Source organism: Diaphorina citri, unplaced genomic scaffold (genome assembly GCF_000475195.1).
Source record: "Diaphorina citri unplaced genomic scaffold, Diaci psyllid genome assembly version 1.1 scaffold554, whole genome shotgun sequence".
Lineage (NCBI taxonomy): Eukaryota > Metazoa > Arthropoda > Insecta > Hemiptera > Psyllidae > Diaphorina > Diaphorina citri.
This window is the reverse complement of record NW_007377988.1, coordinates 74,021-91,242: the sequence shown is the minus strand read 5'-3', so window position 1 is coordinate 91,242 and position 17,222 is coordinate 74,021. Positions and strand designations below refer to the sequence as shown.

The following is a 17,222-nucleotide window of genomic DNA, read 5'->3' as shown; positions in this document are numbered from 1 at the left end:
CCGGACAGCCTGCGTCAAAAACCGGAAACCGAGTTCTCTGAAGATTCTAAAACTCGTGTTTCGCAACGGCCCGAAACGTTGCTCGACAAGGAATTCCCGGATGATTCTTCTGATGAAGAATATAAGCCAGATGAAGATGAGTTGAACGAGTTGGATGACACGCTCAGTAAGAGTTTGACTCAGGACGTGGACTGGGAGGAACCTGGCAAATGTACGGATGAGGTGCAGCAGTCGGACCCTGTATACATGACGAGATCTAAGGTGAGTAGCTGACAAGTGTACGGACGACGTGCAAAAGTCGGACCCGGTATACATGACGAGATCTAAGGTGAGTAGCTCACCCTTGTTGATGAGTGGGTAGCACTGATTCTTCTGTCGAAGGTGCTGGGTTCAAATCCCGGCTAGGGCGGACTTTTTTAACCCCGCAGTCTAAGAAAAGGCAACAGAAAATTTATTTTAATTCCCATTCTCGACATTTTTTTTTTTTTTTTTTTTTTTTTTTTTTTTCGTGTAGATATGGTTTAGATTTAAATTGCGAAGTGGAATAGACCACTGTGGTGTTGTATTGGACCCAAACATGTCCGGTGTGAAGGACACCAAAGTAACGCACCTAAAAACGAGAAGAAAAAAGAATGTCAATGAAATTAAATTATTTTAACTTAATGAAAAATGAAAGCCATTGGTGAATTGTAAATTAATGAATTTGCCAATCATGCAATAGTGTGCAGAGTTTTACGTTCTCAGTAGTTTACAGTTCCCTCTACCAAACATTGACCACATAATGGAGCTCTAGGGTTAGGTTGTTAGGTGCTTGAGAACGCCTCCGGCGTTAACCTCGCCTAATGATTACCTTCCGCTGAAGTTATTACTGTCGAACCTGTCTAAGTGGGAATCCAAGGGACCGGCAATTTTTTCCCACTTAGACAGGTTTGACTGTATTTTTTTTTTATACCCACTTGTGTGTCCCTGCAGGTTTCCTATACGGACAAAGCCCTGGAGGACATCGAGCAGGCGTTCATCCCGCCCGACATCGACATGGACATGTATGACTGTGTCATCGACGCTCAGAAAAAAATACCTTGGACGGAGTTGTAAACGACAATATGGAACTCTAGGCGGGCAAAAAACTGAAAGTCCTGCGCAAACTTCCAAAAGAACAAAATTGGCGCTCAATACCAAAAATATAGACGCGCAAACGTCCCCTAATGATTATCCAAATGCGCGAACTTCGAAAAAGGCAAAAATAGACGCCAAAAAGACTGATGTAGTCAATGAAAACTCCAATAAAACGGAAGAGACCATAGGATTAAGCGCGGATAAGAAATGGAGAGAGAAATCCAAGACTGTGAATGCACCGCCAAAAACTGATGTAGCCAATGAAAACTCCAAAAAAACGGAAGAAACCATAGGATTAAGCGCGGATAAGAAATGGAGAGAGAAATCCAAGACTGTGAATGCCCCGCCAAAAAATGTACCAGATGGTGCTGATTCTTGTAAAACTTCAAGAACCATCGAAGAATCAGTTTCGGTGTCTAAATCTAGTGCAGTGGTGCTGACTCTTGTAAAACTTCAAGAACCATCGAAGAATCAGTTTCGGTGTCTAAATCTAGTGCAGGACACATCCGTCAGAAATCCGATAATACGTCTAAACCAACAAAAACTGAAGAGACAGTTAGTTCGACATCTAAATCTAGTCCGGTCAGCATGCGTCAAAAATCCGATCACACGCCCAAGGCAAGAACCATCGAAGAGCCCGTTTCAGCAAGCATGCGTCAAAAATCCGATCACACGCCCAAGGCAAGAACCATGGAAGAGCCCGTTTCAGCGTCAAAATCTAATCCGGACAGCCTGCGTCAAAAACCGGAAACGGAGTTCTCTGAAGATTCAAAAACTCGTGTTTCGCAACGGCGCGAAACGTTGCTCGACAAGGAATTCCCGGATGATTCTTCTGATGAAGAATATAAGCCAGATGAAGATGAGTTGAACGAGTTGGATGACGTCAGAAAAAAATACCTTGGACGGAGTTGTAAACGACAATATGGAACTCTAGGCGGGCAAACAAATGAAAGTCCTGCACAAACTTCCAATAGAACAAAATTGGCGCTCAATACCAAAAATATAGACGCGCAAACGTCCCCTAATGATTATCCAAATGCGCGAACTTCGAAAAAGGCAATTTTGAAAAAATTCAGTACTTCAGTTGCTTGAGGTCAATATTCCAGTACTTTTCTGGACTGTACTGCACTGATAAAGCGTCAAAATTCAAAATTGGCTTTTGTCCACCATTACACAAATTTTTCTCACGTACCCCCAGGGGTACGTGTACCGTCGATTGAGAATCGCTGTGCTAGATGTTCTGTGTAGGGTACGATAAATAGAATAGATAAAGGTTTATTAGATTTTAACTATTGGTCTAGGAACGTTTTACAAGGCCAAATTGAAAGTCCTTCCAGCAATGACGTCTTACATAGGTAACTATGTAAGACGTAATTGAATCAAAATAATAATAATAATAGTGCTTATTTATACTGCTCGCATAGGACTGAAAAGTCCCTTTACTCCAGCAGTAGGCTACTAGTACTATTATTGTGGTCAAATTCTCAAATTATATTGAGTATAAAACTCCATACCTCGGCTGGGATTGAACCCACGCCCTCCTGTTTACCAGGCGAGCGCCTTGACCACTGCACCACCGAGGCAAAATACTCCGTTTCCGTTTTATAGCAATAACTTAGATAAGACCCATTCCTTGATCCCATTAAGTACAGGGTGGCGCAGAAGTAACCTGATAAAGTTTTTCTGTTATATTTTTATAATTTTTCTCATTTTTACAACTTTTATTTTATGAAATGATTCTAGAGGGTTGGGGAATTTTTTCTATACTACTGATGAAATATAAGGTTGTGAAAATGCTGTCCATATTCAATGTCGCACATTCGGGCTTTTTCGCACATTTTCGCTCAAAATGCTTGGTTCTAGGGCTTGAACTTCTCGAACGTTGTTCTTCAGCTCTTGGGGAGTCTTAGGTCTGTTGACATACACTCTTTCTTTGAGGTAAGCTCAGAAAAAAAGTCTGGGCGGACATTTCGGAAGAGTTTGCAGGCCACGGAAATTCGCTATTTCGAGAAATTATCCGATTTTCAACCATTTCTAATTGACTGTCAATTTTGAAAATGAAATATTTCGGAAGAGTTTGCAGGCCACGGAAATTCGCTCTTTCGAGAAATTATCCAATTTTCAACCATTTCTAATTGACTGTCAATTTTGAAAATAAAATTTTACGAGTTTAGTTCTTTGTAGCGTATTAAAATTTTCCACGATGAATTCCCCAAGGGTTCTTTACAATAATCTGAAGACGGAAGAAAAAAATATTAATCACAAAAAAAAGTTATTCTATTTTAACTTTATCAGGTTACTTCTGCGCCACCCTGTACATAGGTTGGTAAGTACAAGTAGGTCCGTATTCTAGGTACATAGGTATGTAGGTACCTATTCTAGGTACATAGGTACGTAGGTAACAAACCTGAGCACTTTGACCAGGCGTACGTTGATCTGTTTTCCCCCCTTGAGGGGAAAAATAAATCAAAAACAAGCAAACAAAATTTCGACTTCGATATCATAACAATAAGTAATGACGTGCCCTCTTACGCACCTAGGTGGCCAGGTATTAGATAATAGTTTTCTGTTCACCTCAGTACCCAATGAATCCAATTTATTTTTTAAATAGGTACCTACTTTTGTTTATTTAATTCATCAGATTAATTAAAAAAGGGGATTTAACGTCACTATAACGTCTCATTCTGGCAGTATGAACAGGGTCTATTTTATTCTATAAAAGTCCTAAGTGACAGGGATTAGACCTGAACAGGTACGCCTGTCAGTGTATGACAGCAATAATAACCCACAACTAATGAAGTCCACTAGTCAAAATAATATAAATAATACCAATTTAACAGCTCAAACAACTCAAAACATTGATAATAATGTCCACGGAGTACCAAAAACGGAAAATATTGAAAGTAATACCCATAGAACAGCCAAAACTTCCACAACTAATGAAGTCCATTAGTCAAAATAATATAAATAACACCAATTTAACAACTCAAACAACTCAAAACATTGATAATAATGTCCACGGAGTACCAAAAACGGAAAATATTGAAAGTAATACCCATAGAACAGCCAAAACAGGGGATTTAACGTCACTATAACGTCTCATTCTGGCAGTATAAACAGGGTCTATTTTATTCTATAAAAGTCCTAAGTGACAGGGATTAGACCTGAACAGGTACGCCTGTCAGTGTATGACAGCAATAATAAGTCTCTCAGGCGACCTGTCATGTCTACCTGATAGTGTATGGCAGCAATAATAAGTGCCTCAGGCGACCTGTCAGGTCTAATTGGACGACCTAAGGCATGGATATGCAAAAGTGAAACTTCCATTTTCATTTCCCCTGTACCCTGTAAGTTTTCCCATAGTACATAATGTACTTTAAAGTTTTGTAGGTAATCCCGGTCAGCCACACTACTATCACGTCACGTGATTTGACGTAATGGATGTGTGTTGTCTCAGGCGACCTGTCATGTCTACCTGATAGTGTATGGCAGCAATAATAAGTGTCTCAGGCGACCTGTCAGGTCTAATTGGACAACCTAAGGTCCTAAGGCATGGATATGCAAAAGTGAAACTTCCATTTTCATTTCCCCTGTACCTTTATCCTATACCTGCTATACCGACCTAATTATATCTACCCACATAATCTGAGTAGGTCTTACAAAATGGCCTTACATTACATTGTTACATAATTTTGATAACTAATCATAAAATATAAGTATAATTATATACCATTACATTTTTCTTGGGAGATAAATTTATTTAGATTGTACGGGTTTACATAATTATTACTTTGGCCTACTTAAGGTCATACGAGGCAGGCTGGGATCCAGGATTTTAGAGAGAGGACAATAATACAAACAGTGACTTACTGGCGAGGGGGGGTTTCCAAATTTGTCTACCTGATAGTGTATGGCCTCAGGCGACCTGTCAGGTGTAATTGGATGACCTAAGGCATGGATATGCAAAAGTGAAACTTCCATTTTCATTTCCCCTGTACCTTTATCCTATACCTGCTACCGACCTAATTATATCTACCCACATAATCTGAGTAGGTCTTACAAAATGGCCTTACATTACATTGTTACATAATTTTGATAACTAGGTAATCGTAAAATATAAGTATAATTATAGATATACCATTACATTTTTCTTGGGAGATAAATTTATTGAGATTGTACGGGTTTACATAATTATTACTTTGGTCTACTTAAGGTCATACGTAAAATATAAGTATAATTATATACCATTACATTTTTCTTGGGAGATAAATTTATTGAGATTGTACGGGTTTACATAATTATTACTTTGGTCTACTTAAGGTCATACCAGGCAGGCTGGTATCCAGGATTAGAGAGAGGACAATAATACAAACAGTGACTTACTGGCGAGGGGGGGTTTCCAAATTCTAGGCAGATATTTTGAGAAGGGATGAAAATTATATTGGAAAGAAACTGAGCAGAATAGAAGTGGTATACCAAAAAATACTATGTTTCCTCTTTTCCTTCGCCTTTTGTCCTGTGTTCAGACGGGGTCGGCGTTTTTCGTCAGCCCTAGGGAGATTGCTCTAAGCTGACATTTGGTTTTGGCCATAAAAAATTTACGAGTGGATGATGCCCTTCACACTCAACCTTTGCTATTTCTTTAGCAAGGGAAATCTCAGACTGGTATCCTCCCTGTTTGAAGTCCCCCAGCCACCTAGGTACCTACTATGTTTAGGGGTCCCTAAATGCCAGAGGGGGCGCCTCCTCCCCCTAAAATCGCCCCTGGTATCAGGTGTTAACATAATATTGATAACCATTTACATAATTTGTGGAAATCTAGAGAGACAAAAGTCTGAGAAGATGAAAGAAATTTTTCAACACTTGTTATTTTTACACGGAACACTTATCTTTGATAAATGATAACGCATCAGGTGATAAGTTGGGGCGGACAAAAGAGAGAATTTTAAGAAAAAAGTTCCAAGCTTCGCAACTCTCAATCCTTTTGATATAAAAAAAAGAAAGTAGAAAATAATAATAATATGATAATGTCGCCTGAACTGGGCACAGAGATTCGATAAATTATGTAGATTTAAAACTTATCTTTGATAACGCATCAGGTGATAAGTTGGGGCGGAGAAAAGAGAGAATTTTAAGAAAAAAGTTCCAAGCTTCGCAATTCCCAATCCTTTAGATATAAAAAAAAGAAAGTAGAAAATAATAATAATATGATAATGTCGCCTGAACTGGGCACAGAGATTCGATAAATTATGTAGATTTATCAAAAATATCCTTGGGCCCTGTTTCCAGAAAATATCCTTGGGCCCTGTTTCCAGAAAATATCCTTGGGCCCTGTTCGATCAACGGCGTTGCCCATGTGTGGGCATGGGCACCGATTAATAACATTTTCGGGGTCAAAGTCTCGAATAATGTTGAGGATGATTCCCGTACCTCGGCTGGGATTGAACCCACGCGCTCCTGATTACCAAGCGAGCGTCTTCGTCAGAAAAAAATACCTTGGACGGAGTTGTAAACGACAATCTGGAACTCTAGGCGGGCAAACAAATGAAAGTCCTGCGCAAACTTCCAAAAGAACAAAATTGGCGCTCAATACCAAAAATATAGACGTGCAAACGTCCGCTAATGATTATCCAAATGCGCGAACTTCGAAAAAGGCAAAAATAGACTCCAAAAAGACTGATGTAACCAATGAAAACTCCAAAAAAACGGAAGAGACCATAGAATTAAGCGCGGATAAGAAATGGAGAGAGAAATCCAAGACTGTGAATGCACCGCCAAAAAATGTACCAGATGGTGCTGATTCTTGTAAAACTTCAAGAACCATCGAAGAATCAGTTTCGGTGTCTAAATCTAGTGCAGTTAAAAATAGTGAAGAAGTATACGTTTGTCATTTCAACCTACCTAGACTGTATTATTTATTGAGGCTTGTGAGTTGAAAGACAACTTTTTTCCAAATAAAATGACACCCTATTTCGTTAATTTTTTTCAGTTCAAAAATAATACCTCCAGATTTTTTTATTTTTAATTTTATGTATTATTTTTGCAGTAGGTATAGTGGTATACGTACAGAGGTTCCTTTCTGTACTACCATTTTATCTCCGGGACAAGGAACATTCTAGCTCTTAGACCGCCTGTCAATCTTACGAAACTTATACAAATCATACATAATATGTACCTACCTACCCATTAGTTCTCTTATCTTCCGAGTCTCTTTCAATCTCTTAGATATAGAGCCGGAGCTGAGGTACATTTTTTCTACCTCATAAGGTACAAAATTTTCTTCCTATGGATCTGATGGGGGTTGGCGAGTACCATTAGTTCTCTTATCTTCCGAGTCTCTTTCAATCTCTTAGATAAGAGCTTGACGTGAGGTCCTAGAACCAAGAGAATCCAATACATGGAATTGTTTCCTTCAAAACAAAAAGATTTTCGAAACTCCCAAGTCTGTGCGTACCTACGTAAACAAAAGTTGTTTTTACCCTCATTTTGTTTACTCCTGGAGGGACTTTTTACCTAAGGTTTGTTTTTGGGGGAAATCTCTTAGATCAGCGGCTCTCAACCTTTTTTCGCCCTCGTACCCCTTGACTACCCGGATTTAGTCTCACGCACCCCCGCCACCATCATAATGAGTACCGAGTACCCAATTACCCATACCTAGGTTGATCTGATTCTTCTGTCGAAGGTGCTGGGTTCGAATCCCGGCTAGGGCGGACTTTTTTTAACCCCGCAGTCTAAGAAAATGTAACAGAAAATTTATTTTAATTCCCATTCTTGACATTTTTTTTTCTTTTTTTTAGCTTAATATTTAACCTATAATAGCCAATGGTCATTCACCCGAGTTCCGAATTAGTATTGAGTTAATTTAAAGGTTTAAAAGGAATAAAATAATAAAGTTCTAAACAGACTCACTACCTTTTGAAAAAAATCAGTACTTTAGTTCCTTGAGGTCAATATTCAGTACTTTTCTGGACTGTACTGCACTGATAAACCGTCAAAATTGGCTTTTGTCCACCATTACACAAATTTTTCTCGCGTACCCCTGGGGTAGGTGTACCGTCGGTTGAGAATCGCTGTCCTAGAATCAGATGTTCTGTGTAGGGTACGATAAATAGAATAGATAATAGAATACATAGGTAAGTAGGTACGTAGGTACTTAACCTGAGCTTTTGACCAGGCGTACGTTGATCTGTTTTCCTTCCTTGACGGGAAAAATAAATCAAAAACAAGCAAACAAAATTTCGACCTCGATTCCATAACAATAAGTAATGACGTGCCCTCTTACGCACCTAGGTGGCCAGGTATTAGATAATAGTTTTCTGTTCACCTCAGTACCCAATGAGTGTAAAAGTAGTCAATGATGTAGGCAAAAATATTGAAAATAAGATTAAAATAAGTCAAGATATCCCTGAAACTAGTAAAGCTCTTAGTACAAACACAAAAACGACACACATTCCGTCCAAAATCGAAATGACTGAACTAGATAAACCAAGTAAAACCTCAAATATTTCTCTTACAATGTTAACAAGAGACTCGACCTTTAGCTCAGATATCATTATTTACTTTTAAGGCCTATGGTATAAGATGTTACCTTGATTATAGACCTGTTGTTTATTAACCTATTAATTAATTGTTACACATAAATTGCTTAAATTGTCACGCATCTAGGTATGTATATCTAATTGGACCGTAGACTTTAGATTCCAACACCTAAATCGATTTAAGTCACAACTTTGCACCACACTTGGCTTTCTTGATCATTTTCTTTTGTTAGACTTTAGATTATCTTATCTAACTACTTATAAGTAGGTAGGTACCTACCAAAAAATTCCCTATTTAGTTTTAGGGGAAAGAAATCGTTTTAGATTTACAAATTTTCCGTGGCACAAGCACCTGCTTTTACGGATGGCTATACTATTTATTGAATATTTTTTTTACATATTGAGAGATTTGTATCGAATAACAAATAAATGGAAACTTATAAAAACATAGCTAAGGAGCAGGGTGGACTGATCTTTACTTGACATTAACCACCAGCCTAGTCTGGGTGGGTGACTTTAAACAGGGAGCACACCAGCCTGAAATTTCCCTTCCTAAAGAATTCGCAAAGGTTGGGTGTGATGGGCATCCACTTGTAAAATTTTGCAGACAGTACTAAATGTCACCCCGAAAGTGATCATATTAATTTTTCACTTCTCTTATGCTACAATAAGGAAAGTAATGTATTTTCACAATGTTAAGATCTTAGTCAATGGATTGTTATGTTCTTTTTTCTCTTTCAAATGCTTTTTATTGTTAATATTTTTCCCGGGCTGTTTCTGCAAATATGCCCAAAGTTCTATTGCTTAATGTATTGTTATTTGTGTAGTTAATTTACCTTTTACCGGTGGACCTAAGGACTTCGAGAAATGGGTGAACGATTTATTTCCCTTCATTTATTAAATATAAATATGATAATTTTATTCATATTGCTTGAATAGTATTAAAGAATCCCTTTACCCCAGCAGTAGGTTGTTAAAGGATTGATTGATACATGGGTTTTACCCGTTGATTTGTTAATCAATCAATCAATCAATCGATTGATGTCTGATAAAACTTGATCGAGGCGGTATTTTTTAATCGAAATTCCAATTTTTTTTTTTTTTTTTTTTTTTTTTTTAATCTTGGCCTCTTTTGAGGAAAGTGCATGTGTTCAGTTTATTTACAAACCTTTTAATACCATCATTATAAGGATGCTTTTTGGGGTCTTCAAGATGTAGGTTCATCTTTTTTCGACCACAAGGCGGGAACTATTTTTTATTTTATGCAAACTATTTCTAAGAAAAAGAACTTGTTTCAAATGCAGACATGGTAATATGGTCGACACAGGATAATATTTCGTAGCATGAATCCACTTCTAGCTTTCCGTGTTTTTGGTCCGATGTCACCAAACGCGGCAGCCATTTCGAAGTATTAGGTCCTCTTTTACAGGGTGTTCTGTTTGTCAGTCTTGTGGCCGCTACTTATGGAACATCCTCTATAAATTGTACTGTAGATATTATTATTATTATTATGGACGACGTAGTTTAAGTACATGTATCAATTTCAAACTCATAGGCGCAGAGAGGACCAAAACTTTTGAAGGAACCCTCTTTCTTTTTCTTCTATCTCCTCTCTCCCTCCTTCCCTCTTCTTTTTTCTCTCTTTCTTCTCTCTCCTCTCTCTTTCTCCCTCTCCTCTCCTCTCTTTCTTCCTCTCCTCTCCCTCCCTCTCCGCTCCTCGTTCCGAGAACGAACCTAATCTGTTTATGATAAAATCTGCCCCGGGTGGGAATCAAACCCGCGACATAGCGCGTACAAGGTAGACGAGCTACCCTCCGAGCTAACTAGGCTTCAAACACTTTTAATATGAGATTATTTTGGGTTTATGGTTCTCATGATGATTTTGTCCAGAGATATTACTTGCTGTTAGTTTTTCATTGCCATCTTTATAATTTTAAGAGACATTTATTTCATTGTTCCGAGATTGAAATACATGAAAACTGCATTAATTTTATTTGTTTAAAATAATTCTTTTTTTTTTCTTTTTCTTCTTTTTTGCTTTCAACTAGCTCCCTCAACTTAATAAAGGAAGAAGAATAGAATATACCTTGTTTATCCTTCTTTTTCTTCTTTTTTGCTTTCAACTAGCTCCCTCAACTTAATAAAGGAAGAAGAATAGAATATACCTTATCCTACTGTTTTTTCTTCTTCTTCTTCTTCTTTTTCTTCTTTTTTGCTTTCAACTAGCTCCCTCAACTTAATAAAGGAAGAAGAATAGAATATACCTTGTTTATCCTGCTGGGATAGGACTAAAAAGTCCCTTTGCCCCCGCAGTCTAAACAAGTTCTTGTGTACCTATATATTTTGACATATTAATGAGAGTATTTTACAAATAAGTAAGAAAGAACACCTTGATTAATTTAAAACAAAAGAAGAAGAAAAACATTCCCCCATGGGATTTTTTTTTTGCCTCAAACATCTAAGGCCTTTTACCCCAAAAATTTATGGATGATAGAAAGTTTCTCTTATCTACAATTTGGTAGAAAATGCTGGTTATTGACTGTCTGGAGATAAAGAAAAAATAATAATACTCGTAGTTAGGTATATAATAATCTTTACAGTTACCAATGTGTGATAACGGTAAAATAAAAAATAGGAACATGGGTAACATTGACATTGACCTTTAGGGTAAGATTGTTGAAAAAAAAAACGTTACTTTTTTTTTAGAAGCCCCAAACATCTAAGGTCCTTAATCCCGAAAAATTTATGAATGATAGAAAGTTTCTCTTATTTATAATTACCTATTTCTCGTTTTGTATATTAAGATTTGGTAGAAAAAAAATGCTGGTTATTGACTTCTAAATTAAATAAATTCATTAATAGTGATAATCTCCCTATTCTCCCTCTCCATTTTTTTCTAGAACGATGGCGAAATCCAGCCCCGTTGTTGACAGATCTCCGCAAACTCCTGCGAAACCCAACAAATCCCCATTCAAGCAGAAAGAAAGCCCTGTTCACAAAGAACCAGGTGCCGATGATGCTCAAAAATTAACGACCAGTGCCGATCTCGCTCGAGGGTCAACGAAGTTCAAACGAAGACCGCCGAGGAAACGAAAGATCTCCGTCAGCCATTTCGTTTTGGAACGTAAGCGAAGAAATTCCGTGCGAACGACGGCTGTACCTCAAAATGAGATTGTAAAAACCAGAGGCGATAAATTCGTCAGAAAAAAATACCTTGGACGGAGTTGTAAACGACAATATGGAACTCTAGGCGCGCAAACAAATGAAAGTCCTGCGCAAACTTCCAAAAGAACAAAATTGGCGCTCAATACCAAAAATATAGACGCGCAAACGTCCGCTAATGATTATCCAAATGCGCGAACTTCGAAAAAGGTAAAAATAGACGCCAAAAAGACTGATGTAGCCAAAGAAAACTCCAAAAAAACGGAAGAGACCATAGGATTAAGCGCGGATAAGAAATGGAGAGAGAAATCCAAGACTGTGAATGCACCGCCAAAAAATGTACCAGACGGTGCTGATTCTTGTAAAACTTCAAGAACCATCGAAGAATCAGTTTCGGTGTCTAAATCTAGTACGGGAAACATCCGTCAGAAATCCGATAATACGTCTAAACCAGCAAAAACTGAAGAGACAGTTGGTTCGACATCTAAATCTAGTCCGGTCAGCATGCGTCAAAAATCCGATCACACGCCCAAGGCAAGAACCATCGAAGAGCCCGTTTCAGCGTCAAAATCTCATCCGGACAGCCTGCGTCAAAAACCGGAAACCGAGTTCTCTGAAGATTCAAAAACTCGTGTTTCGCAACGGCCCGAAACGTTGCTCGATGTGGCCGTCCATAATGACTGGCATGAAGAGTTCTGCCCCTACCTACACTCCCTGTATGGCCATTTAGAAACAGGCTCCCCACAGTGTAAACTTCAGGTGCTGAAACTCCTAGTCAATCTGTCGTGCAATGAAGACATGGTGCCTAGCCTACTCGCGGCACAAGCACCCAAGCGGTTCCTCTCCTTCATAGACCCAGCGACGAACGAAGAATTACTCATCCGAGTGTTAACGCTTCTACAAAACCTCATCCGTGTGAAAATCAAACGGTGCATCGACCCAGCGTTGGACCTACCGGTTGAAGATAAAGCGGCCTCTCCAGATACGATGTACGCTACAATATGGAGTGTGAACGCCATTGAGCGGTTGAAGACAAAGTTGGGCGTGATTCGCACAGAACATTCGAATGAAGATGTCAAGTATTTGGCCAAGAAGATCGGGCATTGAGCGGTTGAAGACAAAGTTGGGCGTGATTCGCACAGAACATTCGAATGAAGATGTCAAGTATTTGGCCAAGAAGATCGGGCATGATTTGGAGCACAAGTCTTTCGTGTAGATAATATGGTTTAGATTTAAATTGCGAAGTGGAATAGACCACTGTGGTGTTGTATTGGACCCAAACATGTCCGGTGTGAAGGACGCCAAAGTAACGCACCTAAAAACGAGAAGAAAAAAGAATGTCAATGAAATTAAAATATTTTAACTTAATGAAAAATGAAAGCCATTGGTGAATTGTAAATTAATGAATTTGCCAATCATGCAATAGTGTGCAGAGTTTTACGTCATGAATGACTTAAGTATAAGTATTAAAAGTTATTTTCCCTCTCTCTAAAAGTAGTCCATTACTCAAGTCCTCAAAATAGAAGCGAAAATTTGAAAATACTCAAAATGGCATGTTTTATTTATAATAAGTTCGAGTTAAAAACTACCCCAAGATAACAGTCTTAATTAAAATTAAATGCAAATAATCACCTATTTAAAAAATAATTAAGTTGACTTTATCTATAGAATCCTCCAAATCATAGCCAAGGTTAATCCATTTTTGTACTAACAAGTTCCCATAAAAGTTATTTTGGCTTGATCGAACCGGTTATTTTGGCTTAACATGACGTTCTTGCACCAACATAAGGTTAACAAGAGACTCGACCTTTAGCTCAGATATCATTATTTACTTTTAAGGCCTATGGTATAAGATGTTACCTTGATTTTAGACCTGCTGTTCATTAACCTATTAATTAATTGTTACACATAAATTGCTTAAATTGTCACGCATCTAGGTATGTATATCTAATTGGACCGTAGACTTTAGATTCCAACACCTAAATCGATTTAAGTCACAACTTTGCACCACACTTGGCTTTCTTGATCATTTTCTTTTGTTAGACTTTAGATTATCTTATCTCACTACTTATAAGTAGGTACCAAAAAATTCCCTATTTAGTTTTAGGAAAAGAAATCGTTTTAGATTTACAAATTTTCCGTGGCACAAGCACCTGCTTTTACGGATGGGTATACTATTAAATTTATTGGATATTTTTTTACATATTGAGAGATTTGTATCGAATAACAAATAAATGGAAACTTATAAAAACATAGCTAAGGAGCAGGGTGGACTGATCTTTAAGGGACCGGCAATTTTTTCCCACTTAGACAGGTTTGACTGTATTTTTTTTTATACCCACTTGTGTGTCCCTGCAGGTCTCCTATACGGACAAAGCCCTGGAGGACATCGAGCAGGCGTTCATCCCGCCCGACATCGACATGGACATGTATGACTGTGTCATCGACGACCAGGACTGGAAAGAGTTTCTCACCGAATTCACCAAACCCATCGACAAAATCAACACCAACGAGGACGACGACACGGAATTCATCCCGAACTTGCTCGAAGAAGAACTCATCGATTCCGAAGAATTCCGACGAGATCCGGGTGTCAAAGTGTCGAAAAAAGAGCTGAATGAGCTCATGGGGGAGTTGTTTGATTTCAATGAGATCTATGATTATGGGAATGGAAATGGGAAGGATGACGGTAATGAGAACATTGACGATAATATCAACGACTATGTTAATTTGAAGTTCAACGAAACCATACAAGACAGCGCGACGAAGAAAGACACCCCGAAGAAAGTCGCTTTCGTTGATGCGAATGAAGGGAAAGGGAGCGTTAGCAAGAAACATATGGACAGTGGTGGCTGTGGTGGTAAAGGGAAGAAGAAAATCACTCCGGATAAGAGCAGACAAAAGAGCCAGCTCTCGGAAGAATTGAACAAGCAGATCATGGATGAAATTAACAAGGAGATAAACAAATACATACAGATTAATGAGACGTATGTTTATAAGGGAGATCAGGGAGGGAATAGTGCGGAAAACTACGACAACTATGAGGAATATATTGTGATAATTGGGAACAGTGAACCGACGGCGCAGGAGATTAATAAACTCGCCCAAGTCAAAATGGCAACTACGGAAGAACTTGTGAAAGAGAACGAAGGTGTGACAGATGCCAAAGAAAACGTTTGCAACCAGGAGAAAGTGGAAAATAACCAGAACCAACAAAACAAAGTTGTTAAAGAACCCGACCAGCAACTGTCGATAAAGCTGGTCCAAAAGACGATGTTAACTTCGAAGACAAGCAAAGTGAACAAGAAGGAAAAGAAAGTCGAAGTCAAGCCCGCAAAGCCGCCAAAAGACAAAGCAGCTCTCATGAATGATCTCAACTATAACTATGGGAAAATCACTCAGAAACAAAATAAAGACATATACGAAGCCTATTTGGGAGCGATTGAAATGTACAAAGCGAAGTATGGAGTGACTAGTGATGAAGAGCTAGCCTACCATAGCAATATTATAGGCTATGCTTATCCCCTATATCAGAAAGAATGTGAGCGAGCAGGTTTAGTCTCCACCCCTGTGATACAACAAACTGTGATATGTAATGAAACTGTAAAAGTAGTCAATGATGTAGGCAAAAATATTGAAAATAAGATTAAAAGAAGTCAAGATATCCCTGAAACTAGTAAAGCTCTTAGTACAAACACAAAAACGACACACATTCCGTCCAAAATCGAAATAATTGAACTAGATAAACCAAGTAAAACCTCAAATATTTCTCTTACAATTCCACAACTAATGAAGTCCACTAGTCAAAATAATATAAATAACACCAATTTAACAACTCAAAACATTGATAATAATGTCCACGGAGTACCAAAAACGGAAAATATTGAAAGTAATACCCATAGAACAGCCAAAACAACTGAAACTCTTGGCAATAACCATGGCGCAGCCAACAATACTTTCCCTCAACCCACTCTCCATCTCTTCGACGAGGAAGACCTTAAACTTCTCCAACAACAAATCAACCAGCACATCCAATACTCCCTACAGCACTACCTGCAAACCTACAACCATCCCCGACTCGCCCCGAGTTCCACCGAAGCCAAACGAATGATCACGACCTTTCACGAGATTAGCCGACGGAAGCCGAACTCGTACTTCGCGAGTTTGAACGTTGAAGAGGCGATGAGAGTGGTTAACGATTGGGAGGCTATGCATCAGAATGTTGCGTTTAAGAAGCATATGGATCAGGAGTGGTCGAGATGTGTGGCTGAATGGAGGAGCTATGCTAACACGCTGGCCTTGCCCAAGCCTGTGATAAATGTTATCTTGAATAGGTAAGTGAACCTTTATTTGGATGTCAAGATGTACAATACATACTTGATTAAAAAAAAAAAGAGCTCTGTTAGCACTCGGTCGCAAGTTCGATTCCCGCACGGGGCGAACTTTTTCCTTAACAGAAAAAGGCAAAATGAAAGTAAAAAAAGAGCTCTGTTAGCACTCGGTCGCAAGTTCGATTCCCGCACGGGGCGAACTTTTTCCTTAACAGAAAAAGGCAAAATGAAAGAAGGAGGAGACTTTTTTTTATTGTATTGTACCTTGACACCGCATTCCTTTACATCCGTGCCTATCCAAGAACGGAAAAGTTTGGTTAGAAAATTTCCGCCCTGGCCGAGATTTGAACCCAGCACCTCCGGGTTGAAAGTCGTTGCTCTTGACAGTCTTGACCACTCGATCAAAGAGGTGGGCCAGAAGATATATTATTAAATAAATAAACCTTTATTTGGTGGTTATTATAGGCACAGTACATAGGTACTTATATAAGGTGTTTAAAAAAAACCGAAGGGTTATTACCTCAATTAAAATTCCCTTTACTACTTTCTTACAGCCCAGCGTTCATCTACCCCGTCCTCCTGCCGTGTAAATCCTTCGAGCCGCGCCCTCGCAAGCTAGTCAACCCGTTCGAGACCACGTGCGAGCTAACTCTTCTCATCCTCGGCTTCCTCAACTACGCTTACATGCTCAGCAGTGACTCTAAATTCGAACGACACAAACGTTTACACGACGTGCTCACCGCTGTACAACGCAACTTCTTGCCCGCCCACTCTGTGAAACACCTGTCAAAAAAGTTATGGGATCTCATCCATTCCCCCCGGCCTAATGTAGTGCAGAACTTTTTCCGCCAGGGTGAGCTTGAGGAGTGCCGCCATTTTATTATTGATCATACTCGGGAGACGGTGGTGGCGCCGGGCCGGCAAAGTTTGCCGCTGTTGCCGGCCGCCTGGCAAGATTGTGTGAGAGAGAGCCGAAGAGGGCGGCGATCTGTGTGAAATGGTGAGTGAAATTAAGTTGTGAAAGGGCTAGGAGTGGGTTTCACCAACCTTCTTTTTAGTCCATAACAGACCGGTG

General features: G+C 39.0%; 2 protein-coding genes across 3 annotated transcripts; both read left to right on the top strand.

Moving 5' to 3' along the window:
* LOC103510026 lies at positions 1-17,222 on the top strand. The gene is made up of 3 exons (XM_008474662.3): positions 1-261; positions 14,175-16,150; positions 16,702-17,222. Exons 1-3 carry the CDS (start codon positions 247-249, stop codon positions 17,141-17,143), a joined length of 2,433 nt encoding a protein of 810 aa, XP_008472884.3. The 5' UTR covers positions 1-246; the 3' UTR covers positions 17,144-17,222.
* On the top strand, positions 1,370-1,991 carry LOC113465334. Of its 2 annotated transcripts, none has more exons than XM_026824190.1 (3): positions 1,370-1,536; positions 1,605-1,734; positions 1,798-1,991. In XM_026824190.1, exons 1-3 carry the CDS (start codon positions 1,455-1,457, stop codon positions 1,982-1,984), a joined length of 399 nt encoding a protein of 132 aa, XP_026679991.1. In that variant the 5' UTR covers positions 1,370-1,454; the 3' UTR covers positions 1,985-1,991. The 2 variants fall into 2 exon arrangements, with proteins under 2 accessions (XP_026679991.1, XP_026679990.1); XM_026824189.1 differs by having other exon boundaries at positions 1,405-1,481; positions 1,550-1,734.

Bases quoted from the DNA above. Each gene is read 5' to 3' on its own strand.
- LOC103510026 (XM_008474662.3), top strand. The intron at 16,151-16,701 runs GTAAGTGAACCT...ACTTTCTTACAG, and splicing joins ATAAATGTTATCTTGAATAG to CCCAGCGTTCATCTACCCCG.
- LOC113465334 (XM_026824190.1), top strand. From the start codon at position 1,455: ATGCCCCGCCAAAAAATGTACCAGATGGTGCTGATTCTTGTAAAACTT. The intron at 1,537-1,604 runs ATCTAGTGCAGT...TTCGGTGTCTAA, and splicing joins GAATCAGTTTCGGTGTCTAA to ATCTAGTGCAGGACACATCC. The intron at 1,735-1,797 runs GCAAGAACCATC...CACACGCCCAAG, and splicing joins AATCCGATCACACGCCCAAG to GCAAGAACCATGGAAGAGCC.